This window comes from Caretta caretta, chromosome 8 (assembly GCF_965140235.1).
Source record: "Caretta caretta isolate rCarCar2 chromosome 8, rCarCar1.hap1, whole genome shotgun sequence".
NCBI lineage: Eukaryota > Metazoa > Chordata > Testudines > Cheloniidae > Caretta > Caretta caretta.
In genome coordinates, this window is record NC_134213.1 from 757,695 (window position 1) to 772,963 (window position 15,269).

Here is a 15,269-nt window from a genome sequence, read left to right on the forward strand (position 1 = left end):
CACACACACACACAGCTCTCGGTCCCCGCCCCTGCACACCTCCCTCAGCTATGGGCCAATAGGAGCGGAGCGGCGCGCAGGGGGCGGGGTCCGTGCGCCGTGCGGCCCAATGAGGGGGCGGCGCGGGAGGCGAATGCGCGGGGATTGCTGCGCTCAGGTAAACAGTGGGCGGGGCGAGCGGCCGGGGCGGGGCGGGGCTGGCGGCGGAGGCGGGCGCTGAGCCGGAGCCGGAGCCGGAGCCGGAGGCGTCGCGAGCCCGGCCGGGGAGGAGGCGGCGCCGCCCCGGGCCCCATGGAGCTGGAGAACATCGTCGCCAACACGGTCCTGCTCAAGGCGCGCGAAGGTGCGGCCGGGCCCCGCCCGCTGCCTTGGGGCTCGCCGGGCCGCGCGTGAAGGGGGAGCAGGCGCGGTGGGGGGGTGGGTGTGAAGGGGGGGACCGGGTGTGAAGGGGGGTCGGTGGGGGGCCCGGGACCGGATGTGAAAGGGGCAGTGGGGGTCTGGGCGGCCCGGGGGTGGGTGTGGGGGGGGCCGCGGCCGCGTGTGAAGGGGGAGCAGGCGCGGTGGGGGGGGGACCGGGGGTGGGTGTGAAGGGGGACGGCGGGGGGGGGGCCCGGGGCCGTGTGAGAAGGGGGAGCTGGCGCGGTGGGTGGGAGGCCCGGGGCCGCGTGTGAAGGGGGAGCAGGTGCGGTGGGGGGGGCTTGGGGGTGTGTGAAGGGGGAGCAGGCGCGGTGGGGGGGGACCGGGGGTGGGTGTGAAGGGAGGGCGGGGGGGGGGCCGGGGCCGCGTGTGAAGGGGGAGCAGGTGCGGTGGGGGGGCTTGGGGGTGTGTGAAGGGGGAACAGGCGCGGTGGGTGGGAGGCCCGGGGCCGCGTGTGAAGGGGGAGTAGGCGCGGTGGGGGGGGGACCGGGGGTGGGTGTGAAGGGAGGGCGGGGGGGGGGGGGCCGGGGCCGCGTGTGAAGGGGGAGCAGGTGCGGTGGGGGGGCTTGGGGGTGTGTGAAGGGGGAACAGGCACGGTGGGTGGGAGGCCCGGGGCCGCGTGTGAAGGGGGAGTAGGCGTGGTGGGGGGGGACCGGGGGTGGGTGTGAAGGGAGGGCGGGGGGACGGCCCGGGGCCGTGTGAGAAGGGGGAGCTGGCGCGGTGGGTGGGAGACCCGGGGCCGCGTGTGAAGGGGGAGCAGGTGCGGTGGGGGGGGCTTGGGGGTGTGTGAAGGGGGAGCAGGTGCGGTGGGGGGGGCTTGGGGGTGTGTGAAGGGGGAGCAGGCGCGGTGGGTGGGGGGCCTGGGGGTGGATGTGAAGGGGGGGCCCGGGGCCACATGTGAAGGGGGAGCAGGTGCGGTGGGGGGGCTTGGGGGTGTGTGAAGGGGGAGCAGGCGTGGTGGGTGGGGGGCCTGGGGGTGGGTGTGAAGGGGGGGCCCGGGACCGCGTGTGAAGGGGGGGCAGTGGGGGTCTGGGAGGCCCGGGGCAGTGGGTAAAGGGGTGCTGGGTAGGGAAGATGGTCGGGGATGGTTTGGCTTTGGCCAAGCCACAGAGCACATACAGGAGCGGCAATCTCCGAGGCCCAGCTAAGGCCTGGGCATGTGGCTGTGGCATGTGTGGGTGCTGCGGTGGGGCTGGTGAGAAGCAGTGTTTCTGCTGCAGGAGACGTATGGAGAGGACTTGGGGTCAGTGACAGGGTTATTGATAGTGGAGGCAGTTGGGAGGCCCTAGTGGAGGAGGAAGGCAGAGTGGCTGGCCTGGGGGAAGCTCTTGTTGCACAAGCTTCTGCCTATGAGATGTACGCAGGAAGCTGAGCTATAGCCACAAGCTGACATGGTTGGGGCAGGCAGAGAGAGGGGCATTTGTGGTGTCTGAAGAGAATCAGGGTGAGTTAGCGAAGGGAGTTGTTGGAGGCTGTTGGGCTGTATTGGGGATCAAGGATGTGCCTTGAATTAAGCATCTTCACTAGCAAAAAGAGGGTAATTGTGCTGAGCGATCTGGGTCCTAGACCCAAAACCAGTCAGGGATGTTGAGGGGAAAAACCTTTCCCAAGGGTTGGTCAGAGGGTGGTGGTCATGCTGGGATATGAGGTGGATAGTGGCACTTTTTAGAGAGCTGGAGAAGGTTCCAAAGGCAAAGAAATTGCTGAGAGTGGAGACAATGTAGGGAGGGGACCTGTGTTTAAATGACAGAAGGAAGGGAGTCTGGAGAATGGATTATGTTGGGTGTGGCTGAGCATGTCCAATAGATCGGAGTGTATATGGATAACTTGGGTGAGATTTACGGAGAAATTTGAGTGACGCCCCCGAGTATGGGTGTCAGCCTGGCACTTGTTACCTGGGTTCACAACCTGGCATCTTGTTGGATCCTTTGCTGCTGGATGTCCAGGTGCCAGTTAAGAAAACCTTTCATCACTTTTGCCTGGAGTCTGGGTGAGGGACTTAGCAGCAGGTATCTAGGTTTGTCATCTCGGAGTTGGGTCACTGGAATGAGCTGTACATGGGCTACATCTTCAAAGGAGCCTGTTACGTTCTGTTCAGCCCAAACTCTCCAGTGGGTAAACAAGGTTTTATTAAGCCTGAGACAAGTGGAAATGTTTGACATCTTAAAAGTCTAGTGGAACACGTTGTTTTTAAACAAATAACCCTTCTCCAGCCACGTGTGCCACCCAAACACTGGAGCACTGAACTCCAGAGTGGGACTGACTATCATTTTACCAGCTGAGCAAGATGCATAAACCGTGTCCAGATGTGAACTGACTTCTAGAGATTCTTTCCCTTCTGATAACTCTGAGTGCTGATAGTAACACAAGGAGAGGTTTATTTACATCATATGATTTTTTCATTGACAGTGCCTCATCTGAAGATTGCAGCTTATGAACTTTCCCAGGGGAAGCATCTCTCACTGGTTTTCTGTGACCTAGCAGCCCATTTCCATGGGATGTTTATGATGGCTTTGACCTATAAAGCCCTGGACAGTTTGGGTCTTGCCTCCTTTAGAGACTATCTTTGTCCTTGTATGATTCCACAGCAGCTATGTTCACCACGAATGCACAAGCTCACAGGCCCATGGCTTAAGCAAGAGAAGCCTAGGGCGGGGTACTTTTGGTGAAAAATTCTTGACTTCCCTCTCCTTGGTCTGCCAGGTCCTGGATTGGACAGCCTGGCTGCGTTCAGCCCAGGATTGCCATTGGGGAGGCTATAAGGTGGTGCTGTGCCTAGTTTATCACATTGTCTTTAGCTTTTGTGCATGTCCTAAAGAGATTATAACTAAATGCCTCGAAGCTCTGGGGTGGGTAAGGAAGGGAAAAGTATTAGGGATGCTCCGGTAGAGGAAATACCAACATGAATTAGATTTGTCAGCTTCAGAGAAGGAAGCCAACTGCTTACCCTACTTTTTCCTGGTCAGATGAATGTGGAGAAGAGGCTGTATGAGGTGGAAGAGGGCGGACGACTGGCCAGCACTCTTGGCAGTGTTCTCTCTAGTCTGTGCTTTTAGTCTTACAAGCAGAGAGGCCACTGTCACTGGCAGCCCACTGGAAGCATGCATCTGCTCAGTCATCATTGCAAACCTCCCGCTCTTTCTCCCTCACAGAGCTCTTGATTATATTGTCAGGAGACCCCTTTCTAATCTGAGGTGTGAGGATCCTCTCCCCTCCCTTTCACTTTGCCTGTAAGTTTTCTGCCCTGTGTAACTCTTCACAGGCCTTGCTGCATGGTCTGAAAATGGCTGGGATGTCGGTGAGGGCAAGTATGAAGGTCAAAGCTTCCTGGCTCACAGTGCCGCTGCGGCCAAGCATGCGCTCAATTGCCAAGGAGAAGCAATAGTGCTGTTTTCAACAGGTGGCACAGGCATGTAGTGCCTAGTGTTCACTCTTGCCCTTCCCATTGTTGTCTTCACCACTTGTACCTTGATGGATGCACAAACCAGCTACCAGTGAAATTCTGGTGCTGTGTAGTCACCCTCAACCTTGTTGGCCTTATCCTTATTTAGTATGGATCCAGATCTCAACCTGCATTCAGTGGTAACTGTGGAGACTCTCTCTTCATCCGTTAGCTGCGCTATGGGGCAGAATTACTCACTGAGGGTTTGCTGTGGGCTGGGCATTATTAGATTTCCTCGGATGTATTTTCAGTCCTGGAGGACAGCTGGCTTTTGGTTTCTTCATCACAGTCTGAGATACTAGAGAGTCTGAATATCTTATGCTGTTGGATGCTCTGATTCTAGATTGCTGCCCTGACATGGTTACTGAAGGAGACGCGCAGATAGGGCATCGTATCTGTTGATGCAGAGAAAAGCAAGAGCCGGACATGACTAGTCATGTATATGGCTTACAAGAATATGCAATTATAACAGTTAATACGAACAGAGTTTGGAAGGGATAAAAACTCATGCTTTGAGGGTTAAACTTGTTAGGGACTAGGATGAGACCTACATGGTAGGTAGTTTACCTCACTTCTGCTACTGCTGGGTTTCTTTTAACTTCCCAGAGGCGTCTGGTATTGGCCTGTCAGAGGCAAGATACTGGACTAGATGGACTGAAGGTGTGATCTGGCCTGGTGATGCCTTTGTTGCCAACGATCAGCCTGGACCCTGGAATTTGATTTCTAGACTTCTGGTATGTCATTCTGAACCCCGAGGATTGTGGACTTCACTGATTAAGAGGCTGGTGAACTCTACAGGGCTGGTAGGATAAACTTGTCCCTAAATGAAGCCCCAGAACTTGGTGTCCAGTCCTGCACTCAAGTGGCTGTGAGACTGGTGCACCTATCTACTTGCCACTGTTCCTTACTGCTTATGTTGCACCAGGAACTCAAGAACCTTTAGGGTTTCTGCATCTCTGGGCAGCAATTCCTCTGTCAACAAAGCCATTTACACACCACACTGTGGATCTCAGTGGTTCTAGACCCTACCCCAGAGGCTGCTGCTGTCATAAAGGCGAAGGAGCAAAGCCTGGCTCTGCAGTCTCTTGGGCAAAATGGTAGATTTCAGCCTGACAATCCAACTACCTCTGTAGTGGCCCTCTCCACCCCAGTGCTGACCCCAAAACTTTATAAGTGCAGGTCCCACTCCTTTGCTGACTTCTATAGTGACCATGGGCCTCAGTCTTGCAAAACGGAGCAGGCTCTGCCAGGTGCTGAGGCTGAATTCCAGGACTTCTGGGTTGGGTGGCAGGCTAGTAGCAACAGAATTGTGTGAAACATGGAGCTGGCTAGAGGTGCAAGTTGACTGTGAGGGTGATTAGCCATTGGAACAGCTTACCACTGGAAGTGGTGAATTCATTATCACGTGAAGCCATTAAATCAAGGCTGGTTGTCTTTCTAAAAGAGATCTAGTTCAACCCCATGTTACTGAGCTCAATAGTGTCGCTTATTGAGTGAAGAAGAAGAATTCCCTTCACTGTTGGAATAGGGGGTGAAATTCTCTGGCCTCTGTTATGTAGGAGGTCAAACCAAGTGAACAGAGAATGTCTCCTGCTGGATTTGAAGTCTATGAAAAGGTTTTGAAGATGAGGGTTTTTGGGGAAAAACAAAAGCTGAATAGGGACATGGGCAGAGAAACTCCTCAAGCTACTTGAAAATCAGCTGTGGGGTAGAAACCCCAGGGAAGGTAGAAGACTCAGGCCGGGTAATCCCAGAGCTATGTGCCAATGAGGTGGGAAACTGAAATCGCTTTAGTGTTGGACTTAGATACGGAAGGATCCAGTGTCTGAAGAGACATACTATCAAAACCTCCAGAGTAGTGGTGGACAACCTGTGTCCATCAGGGTAATGTGCTGGTGGGCTGCGAGACAGTGTTTACTTTGACCATCTGCAGGCACGGCTGCCCGCAGCTCCCAGTGACCACAGTTCCAGAGGAAACTAGGTGGCAGCAATTATCTTGCTTTCAGACTCAAGAGATGTGAAAGGAACCCTGCTCCTGCACTGGACTGCCATAAACTGCTGATTTCCAGAGACTGGAGTCAGTTACTCACACATGGGGAAATGGGGGAGCCACAGCCTCGGTTCTGGGCAACTATTCAGCAAGGAGCTTAGCCGGCCCTTCTGCTTCTGCTATTAACAGTCACTTTCCATGGGCGTCTGGGTGCAGTTAAGCACAGCCACAGCATTAATGTGCTATACAGTCTTTTATTAGAACCATGGAAAGCACCAAACCAGAGTTTGCAATGTACGTGATTAGAGAATGGAAGATGCTGGGCTAGCTGCTTGGGTGTACCAGAGCAGTATGTGGCTGTACCACGTTTCCACATCCCCCTATCCTGGGGGTCAAATTGCAAAGCCCTGCTTGCAAGTGAGAGCAGCCTGTGCTAGCCAGTCCAGCCCTCCCTGGAACACCACTTACACTGATGCAGATGGGGTGGGGTGACGCTGCCCTACACCTGTGGAACAGTGCACTCCAGGGAATCCTCAGCTGCTGCCTGAAGAGCGCTTCAAGTTTCCGTTGCACTGCTGCAGCAGGGCCAGGAGCCAAGAGGGGCTGAGGATCTGGCCCACTGACTGTAAAGCTATTCCCTACAATATCAACCCGTCCGGCAAATTAACTCCCCATCGCTCACCCACTCTTGCCCCAGATGCCTTTGAAAATAGGCCAACTTGGCAGTGTGCCCTGGAGCTCAGCTCCTTCAGGTTTTGGGTGGGGAAGAGCTCCTACTGGAGAATGGCCTGCCCCTGGCTTCTTCCCCCTTAAGGCACAGGCTGTTAGCTAAGTGCCCCCACTGCTGGCTGCTGTGAGGGAGTTGTGCAGGGAGGGCAGCTAGAGCTCAGCTGGGCACCCAGCTGCTTGCTGTAACCAAGGGGAGAGCTTGGGGGGTGAATGCCTTGCTGCTACGGTTCCTTCTCTAAACAGGTCAAAGGAAACATGAGTTCTGCAGCTCTTCCCCCCCCCCCCCCCGCATGAAGTGGGGTTCTGGGTCTGCCCTTCATCAAACCCTCTGCATGGCAGGTGGGCTCTCCCTGGCTCTGTGGCCCACATCCCCCTCCTGCCTTTGTCTTTGTCACTGATTAGTCCTTCACGTCCTGTCACTGCAGGCTGTAGCTGAGAAGAAGGTGTCTGTGCTGCTGGCTCCTTCCCACTCCTGCTTGCCCTGAGTCACTTCCTTCCTGGGTTTGTATAGTTAGTTGCACAGCAGAGCTGCTGATGTTGGGCAGATGCAATGCTGCTGCCCACAGAACATACAGCAAACTCTGGCATGTGCACCAGGTGCTCAGCTCCTTAGGCTCCAGCCTGCTGTAGCCTGCGTGGCTGCATGAGACATTCTGGGCTGGAATTTCGCTGTATCCAGAGCCCACGTAGTGTGTTGAGCTGGTGGTTTGTGCCCTATTATCGGAGGCAGCAGTTTCTCCTCTGGATGTTTGCCTCTCTGAAGCTTTCAGTGTTGGGTGTCTGTGTGAAGTGAGCGTGGGGGAAGCTCTCTTTTTGCCCCAGAGAAGGCAAGCTGATTTAAACAGCTCTTGTTGAAAGCAGCAATACCAAGGGCTGGCCAGAGTTGGAGGTACTTGGTTCTGCACTGTACCTGGGGATTTTCTGCTGGGTACAGTTCCTCTCCCCACCCCTCTGCCAGGGCTCTTGTCTGTGTATTTAGTAAGTGCCCTGTCCTGTCCAGATGGTCTCTTATAGCCCTCCTCCCCCCCCCCCCCCAGTGGTAGCTGCAGGAAATCTGGCTGGCGGGGGATGTGCAAACTGGCCAGGATCAACGCTAGGGGTTGGCTCATGTGTTCAGCAGTTGTTGGTGTGCTGCTGCCAGCTGCTTTTTCACTAGCTGATGGATCAATCAGAATGAAACATCTTCCCCTTTCTGGAAGAGTCCCATTTCTGTGCCTGAATCAGCTGGCTCTGGCTGAGGGGTTGAACACAGCCCAAGTGCACCTTGGCTGGCCTGGAGGAGAGGCAGATGTGCTGTGGGCTAGTTTCCAGAGTGGATATCCTACCCTGCAGCATTTTAATACTTGCCATTTATATAAAGTATTGTATACACAGTATTTAAAGAGCTTCCCAGTCCTGTCCTACGGCGCTGAGCAATTAACCCTAAGAGACCAATCTGCTTTTAACAATATTGATGCTGTAATGATACCTAGCACTTGGATCCTGCTTTCCAGACATTAACTAACTCTTGCTCCCTACCTTGGAGGGAGGAGTTAGTTCCATTTGCAGGTGGGGCGGCTGAAGCGACTTGCCCAAGGCTACCCAGTGAGTTGGCTGCAGAGCTGGGATTAGAGCAGAAATTCTTGTCTCCCAGTCCCACGTGCATTTTTCATTAGCATGTTGCCTCCCTATAGTGAATATATTTAGCCTTGGAAGATTAGGTAGCATGAACACCTCTAATTGTGCTAGGCAGGAAATTCTGCAGCTGGGGATTTCATACCTTTGCAGCACCGGGTAAATGTTATCCTTCAGCTTACTTTCAGAGATGGGGGTCTGAATACAGGCCTGGGAGCTAGAACTTCAGCTGATACAGGTGCTCTTAGGCCTTCTCCAGTCTGTGCCTTAGTTTCCCCATCTGTAAATGCAGATAACTCCTTTGAAGTGGTTGGACAGAAGAGCTCATTATTGTTGATTCAGTGACTTCCTGCTCCTCTCTTATGAGCTGGAGTGATTTAACTTTCCTTTAGTAGCAAGGCGGGGTCCTGTCACTCAGGGAGAAAGGCACCATTGCTGTCTAGATCCACAGCATGGGGCTCAGGTCCCCAAGGTGCACAGCCTTGTGACTGTTCCAGGGAGTCCATTCCCTGATTCCTGCTGGCTGGGTGTAGCTCGGCATGGGGGGTTTCTCCTTCCCAGCTCTCTGTGCTGCTAGGTCGGACGCTCTAGCTTGGTCTCTTTTGTGGCTGCCTCATTGTGATGTCTGTTCTCTGTCCCCTGCAGGCGGCGGAGGGAACAGGAAGGGCAAGAGTAAGAAATGGCGCCAGATGCTGCAGTTCCCGCACATCAGCCTGTGTGAAGATTTCCGGCAAGCACTCGGTGAGGAGTAGCTGTTTGTTGGATGTCAAGTGCTGTCCCCTGCCCTGTTTGCATATGGAGCTGGTGGATATACGTGGTTCGCTTCCTTGGGTGACTCTTAGTTGCCTGGCGGGGAGTTGTTCATCCATTGTCCTGCAAGCTCTGCCTAATTGCATTTGTGAGTCTCACTGTGTCATGGGAGAAACTAGGGGCACTGTGGTGTATATGGGCACAGATCTGCCAGACGTGGTAAGAGTCTGGGTGCAGAGAAAGGGGGAATGCTGGTAAGTCACGCTTTCTCCAAGCCAGCTGGACACATCCAGAAAGGTCCTCCAGGGTCCTATAGACCAGTGGCTCTCAACCTTTCCAGACTACTGTACCCCTTTCAGGAGGCTGATTTGTCTTGCATATCCCCCCAAGTTACATCTCACTTAAAAACTACTTGCTTACAAAATCAGACATAAATACAAAAGTGTCACAGCACACAATTACTGAAAACTGCTGACTTTCTCATTTTTACCATATCATTATAAAATAAATCAATTGGAATATAATATTGTGCTTACATTGCAATGCACAGTATATAGAGCAGTAGAAACAAGTCATTGTATGAAATTTTAGTTTGTACGGACTTCACTAGTGCTCTTTATGTAACCTATTGTAAAACTAGGCAAACACCTAGATATGTTGATGTACCCTTGGAAGACCTCTGTGTACCCCTGGTTGAGCCACTGCTCTAAACCATTAGAGGTTTCCCCAGAGACAGGAACTTTCTTGTTCATGTAAACATAGCCCAAAGGGTGTCACTGAGCCCCAGATCACATTTCAGGGCTGCCCTTTACATAGATGGAGAAGTGGGTTCCTATGGCCAAGGCCCATATACTCCCTGGCAAGCTGGGCCTAAATTCTTCACCACCATCCCTGGGGATCTGGTGCAGCAGCTTCATTCTGATTACCAGTGGAGCTTTTCAGTGAACTGCAGCTGAGATAGTCACAGTGGATACAGTAGCGCTGGGTTGTTTGTTCTGATATTCAGTTCAGTTTATTGTATGCTGTCCCCATGTTTTCAGTGCCTGAGGTGCTTCAGGGTTTGGTACTGACATTGCATAACTGCATCATCATAGCCATGGAGGAAGCTGGAGGTTTTGGCAGTTGAGTAGGGGGCAGCTGGAGCTTTGGGCAGTGGAGTTGTTTGACACTGGGATAAAAGCCTTACAGATGAATAGTAGTGAAATAGTGAAGTCACATTTTAAGTTATCACCCGTAAGTTTCAGAGTTAACAGCCAGTTGAGATGAATTATGTAGTTCACCCTCCTGAGCTGTTGTTTCAGGCTGTCTGTGGGCTAGGGAAGATGTCACTGTATCAGGTGCATTCAGGTCACATTAGGAAGGTTCTGTGTAACCAAGAGGCCTGTAAACTTGGGCCATGATTCTGCACTGTGTATGAGCACACTGGATGGTGGTGGCCACAGGGACCTGGGGGTGGTTCCCTCATCCTGAGTGTGAGGCCCCGCCGGAAGTTAGAGCAACAGGGGGCCTACTGTAACTTCCATCCTGTGTGTGAGCTCCAAGCTTCTCCTAGCTCAACTCCATCGCACCCCGTCTCGCCCTGCCCTGTGTGATGCTCTCCTGCCCTTTCCCACACTGGGGATGGAGGGTGCAACTGGTGAGCTTAGAATCAAATTCTCCTGTTTGCATTTTAAAACAAAAGCTGAGATTTTGGAGCAGCTCTGCACCCATCGCTGAGGATGGTGGCTGCCTTCGTCTCTAGCCTGTTCCGTAGCCATCCCTATGTTTGTTTGCATTTCTGACTGCTCTGCAAACTGAGCAGAGCATTTCCTTCAGCTGGCCTTGGTGCTCAGACCTCTCTGTTCAGTGAGCATTACGAGGCATTTTGTTTGCCGTGCATGTCACCTGCTGCTGCGCTGCCTGTTCACGCAGGCTGGCTGTCAAAGTTTAAATGTCCTTTTTACTGTCCTCTGGCACATCTGGCCAAGGCATTGCCCTTGGGTTGCTTGGGAAGACTTGGTTCCTGTCTCCACTGCTGGGTCGTTCCCCCTGCCCCCTCTCCTCCCTTTGCTGGACTCCAGCTTTGTGCTTTGCTGGCTGTAGATCTGTTCCAGATAGAGACTCCTTCTCATTTACAGTTAAAGGACTGAGGTACTGCTGCCCTCCTGGGGAGAGGTGAGGGGGACGCGCAGTCCATGTTCAGGATGGGTCAGCATGTTTGTTTCCAGCAGTGGTTCCCGTATTTTCCCCTCTCACTAATGGCTTCAAGGCCAGGTGTGGGCATTCTTCTTTCCCTCCCCACACAACCCAAGAGGGTGGACAGGCCCCTCTACATCACTGAGCTAAAAAGGTCACTGCAGAAATCCAGCCTCTCTGCATGCACTGGTCGTGCCAAGGCCTGCAAGAGTGAGGCCTGTGCTGTGCTGGGGCCAGTGAAGGCAGCGAGGGAGTCTCTGACCTTGCCAGGCACCAAACCTTTCACTCCTCATTGGAGTGAGCTCATTTCCCCACAGAGAAGGAAATAGTGGAGTTAGTGAGGCAGCAGTGTGCCCCCCACCCCACCCGCGCTGGAGCTGTTGTCTCTGAGCTCTGCACCACTCAGGAAGCCGCAGCTTCCTCAGGAGAAACTGCTGCACAGGGGAGGGGAACGCCTACAATATGCCTGCCATGAAGGAGGGCGGGGACCTCTGTCCTAGGGAGTGGCAGGGGATAGGTGCTGAATACAGTGAGATGCATTCTCCCCCTCCCCCCAGTACCTCCCTTAGAGAGGGCGCATGTCCCTTCCAGGCCACTGCACTCACCCCTATAGTGTGAGCAGAGTCAGGTCCTTCTGCTCTGCCTGGACCAGGGATAGACCGCAAGGGCAAATGGAGCCCCTGCAGGCTGGGTGTGGCCACGTGTCCCGGTTCCTGATGGCTGAGTGCGGGCTCTAAAACATTGCTGATGGATGGGGAATAAGCAACGTTTCTAATGGGTCTTGCAGGAATCCATTCTCAGTCCACCAGTATCTTTACCAATGAGCTGAAAGAAAATATAAAGTCATTGCAGACTCAAAAAGAAATAAAGAAAAAAATTGCAGATGGCCCAAAGATTGATCAGGGCGGTAAATAAAGATGAGGACAGGTCACTGATACTGAGTGATCTGGATTACTTGGTAAGTGGGGCATGAACAAATGTGTTTTATTATGGCCAGCTGCAAAGTCCTACATCTAGGAATAAAGACCATAGACCGTATTTGATCCTGGAATGCTGTGGCTCTGAAAAGGACTTGGTGGCTGGGGCGGGGGAGGCGATATGGTAGATAACCAGCTGAACATTATTCCCAGTTTAATGCGATGGCTAAGAGAGCTAACGTGATGCTTGGATGTACAAGCAGGGGAATATCAAGCAGATGTGGAGAGGTCACGTTACCATTCTATACAGCATTAGTGAGACCATTAGTGGAATAGAGTCCAGTTCTGGTGTGTGCACTTTAGGAAGGATGTTGACAAATTGTGAAAGGTTTCTAGAATAACTACAAGAGCGATCTGAGGTTTGGAAAACCTGCTGTACAGGGAAAGGGTTAAGGAGTTCAATATGTTGAACTTATCAAAGAGAGAGTTGTGGTGACTGGACCATGGACAATAAATCTCTCCATGGGGGAAAGATTTTTGATAGGAGGGCTCTGTAATGTAGAAGACTGAGGCAGACCAAGATCCTATGGCTGGGTATTGAAGTTATCCAGATTAGATTAAAGGACGAAATAAGGCACACACTTCTAACAGTGAAGGGACTTGCCTGCTGGAGCAGCTTGACCTAGGCTCATGTCAGGTGGGGTCTCTAACCAGGACTGGATGTCTTTTTACACTCTAGTTCATCTGCAAGTTATGGGCTCCATAGAGGAATCACGGGGCACGATTCTTTGGCCTGTATAAACAGGCGGTCAGAATAGATTGTCGCAGTGAACCCTACTGGCCTGATCTGTGAATTCTCATTGGCTGTGGCTGTGCTGGGCTTTGATTATACCTACGCTTGAGGCAAGTGGCTCACTTCCTCCTTTGCATTTGCAGAGCGGGACTATCGCAGCCTTTGTGAGAAGCAGCCGATTGGGCGTCTGCTCTTCCGGCAGTTCTGTGAGACGCGGCCTGAGCTGTCACGCTGTGTCAGGTTCTTGGATGCTGTGGTAAGCACAGAGCTGTGTGAGAAATTCCTCCAGGACGCTGTGACCCATGTTCGGAGAGTCGGGGGCCAAGGCCCAATTGACCTAGAGCCCTCAGTCTGTTGCTAAATCTAGGGCTGAGTGTGTGGGGAGACCTGAACCCTTGGCCCTTCCTCCCCTGCCTCAGCATTGTGACTGCTTCTCTGCTTTATGCTGCAACATTTCCCTGGGGAAAGAGTCTGTTAGCTGCTGTTCAGTAAAGGTCTCTGGAAAGATTGGGGCTGTGCCCTGAGGCTGGGGAGCAGTGTGCAGAAGCCCCATGTGCCAGTAATGGGGAGAGGGGGATTATTGATGGCGGGTGGATCATTCATGCTGTTCTGTGGCATGCCCTCTGCACGCACTTCCTGCATGTCTCCATGCCCAGCAGGGGGACTCCTACCAGCCTCATTTTCTCTGTACAGGCAGAGTATGAAGTGACTCCAGATGAGAAGCGGAAGGAGTGTGGGCAGCACCTGATTGACAGCTACCTAAACCCCAAGGTAAGTGACCTGAGCAGGCTGCTCTAGAGGCTGAGCTGCTGGCTCCATGCTGGCATGTATAAGAGGGACGCTTGGGAAGCAGGTGGCCGCATAAGCACCCAGATGCTCACTGCGTGCTCGGGAAAGAGCACCAGCCACCCCCAATGCAGGGCATCCCCTTACAGTCAGGGAGGAGGGAGCAGAGTCCCTCCCCCTACCCCAGGAACAAATGTGCCTGAGCTCTAAGTGTCCTGCGGGCAAGCCGAGACCTGTGCTGGGTTCCTGTGGATTCCATTCCCCTGGCTGTAGCCCATGGAGGACCCTGGGGCTCAGCTTCCTGTGTCTGACTCAGCCCCTCCTTTCCCAGAGTGCGGATCATGTGCCTGAAGTTCCCTTGCCGCTAGTGAGCACCTGTTCTGAGAGGCTGGAGCAGGAGCCATGCAAGGAGCTCTTCAAGGAATCAACCAAGTAAGTTGGGGAGGGGCCCCTGGGCCTGGCTAGAGGTTACATTGGATAGTGTAAATATTCCCAGGGGAACGGACATTACAGGTAATTGGCTGAGTCCAGTGTGGCCATCAACATACGCCCTTTGCAGGAGCAATTTGGGTTGCTCCTGGGATTAGAGTCTTGTTAGCTATCCATGCTAGGGAGCGGGATTTGCATTTGCAATGAGCAGGCTGAGTCTAGCCAGCACTGATGGGGGAAGGAAGTGTGAGTGCAGGCCAGCTTTTGCGTTTCCTGCATTTCAGGGGTCCCTGAAGGCCACAAGGTGGTGCAGGAATCTCTGTTCTCTTGTGTTCTCTGTCTTTACTGGTGTTCGAGTCACCATCCTGCGTGGATCCTGTCCTATCGCCTATGGCCAGCCCTGGACTTGCTGGCCTCCTGCTTGTGGCTTTCGTTGGGCTCTCCAGCGCATCTCTCTAGGCTGAGATTGGGACAGACCAAGTGTCAAAAGTTCTGCTTGCCTAACGCTGTCTGCATCTGGATGTGGCTGTTGTGAAGACATGGTAGAAACTGTGAGTCCAGGGGACTCCAGGAGGTGGGGTGTGCAGGGGCCTGAGGCCTGCTTGCTTGAGGGGAACCGCAGTGATGGTGCCTGGAGTTCTGTACCGTGTAAGTATGTAAAGGAAACTGTTCAGCAGGCCAGTCCTTCTCCCCCTCCTCCATCATGCTGTCCAACTCAGACATTGCCTGACTGAATACTGGGCCTAGCAGCAGGTGCTCCTGCTGCCTTTATGGAACATAACCAATGGCGTTGTGTGAACAAGGAGTCTCCAGTCTGGGCCCTGCCATCTCTTGGCAGCCCCTGAAAAGGGAAGAGCCCATCTGCTGCTCTTGATGTCGTCTGCATTCCAGACACTTTCTGTAGGGCTCATCACTCTGTGGGCTGGCCTTGGCACTAGCCTCAGGAGCCAGTAATGGTTCAGACAGGTTCCCAGTGTGGCCTGTTGTGGACCCTGCTCCGATCTCCCCGCCTGCACATAGCAACGGTGCCTCAGCAGCTGATTACAATGTCTGGGCATGGGCCTTCTGCAGGGGGCTCCGTTGCTAAGGACTCTCTCTCAAGGGGCAGACCGCACCACATCCTCCTCGTGTGCATGGCACAGCCAGCACCTGCTCACAGGGGCCATGCTTGGATCTGAGCAGTGCCAGCCCAGCTCCGTAAACTGCTTTCCCCACAGGACGATGTCA

The 15,269-nt window shown here is 53.5% G+C and overlaps 1 protein-coding gene across 5 annotated transcripts in view; it reads left to right on the plus strand.

Moving 5' to 3' along the window:
- The first annotated feature begins 208 nt into the window (after positions 1-208).
- GRK6 (G protein-coupled receptor kinase 6) overlaps positions 209-15,269 on the plus strand; it is a 32,751-nt gene continuing 17,690 nt past the window's right edge. For 3 of the 5 annotated variants that reach the window (XM_048860943.2, XM_048860940.2, XM_048860939.2), the window contains exons 1-5: positions 209-343; positions 8,838-8,933; positions 12,971-13,083; positions 13,521-13,598; positions 13,945-14,045. In XM_048860943.2, the coding sequence (XP_048716900.1) occupies positions 292-343; positions 8,838-8,933; positions 12,971-13,083; positions 13,521-13,598; positions 13,945-14,045 (440 nt within the window). In that variant the 5' untranslated portion in view covers positions 209-291. Of the gene's footprint in view, positions 344-8,837; positions 8,934-12,970; positions 13,084-13,483; positions 13,599-13,944; positions 14,046-15,269 lie in introns of those variants that run through there. The other 2 variants (XM_048860942.2, XM_048860941.2) reach the window with 2 other exon arrangements.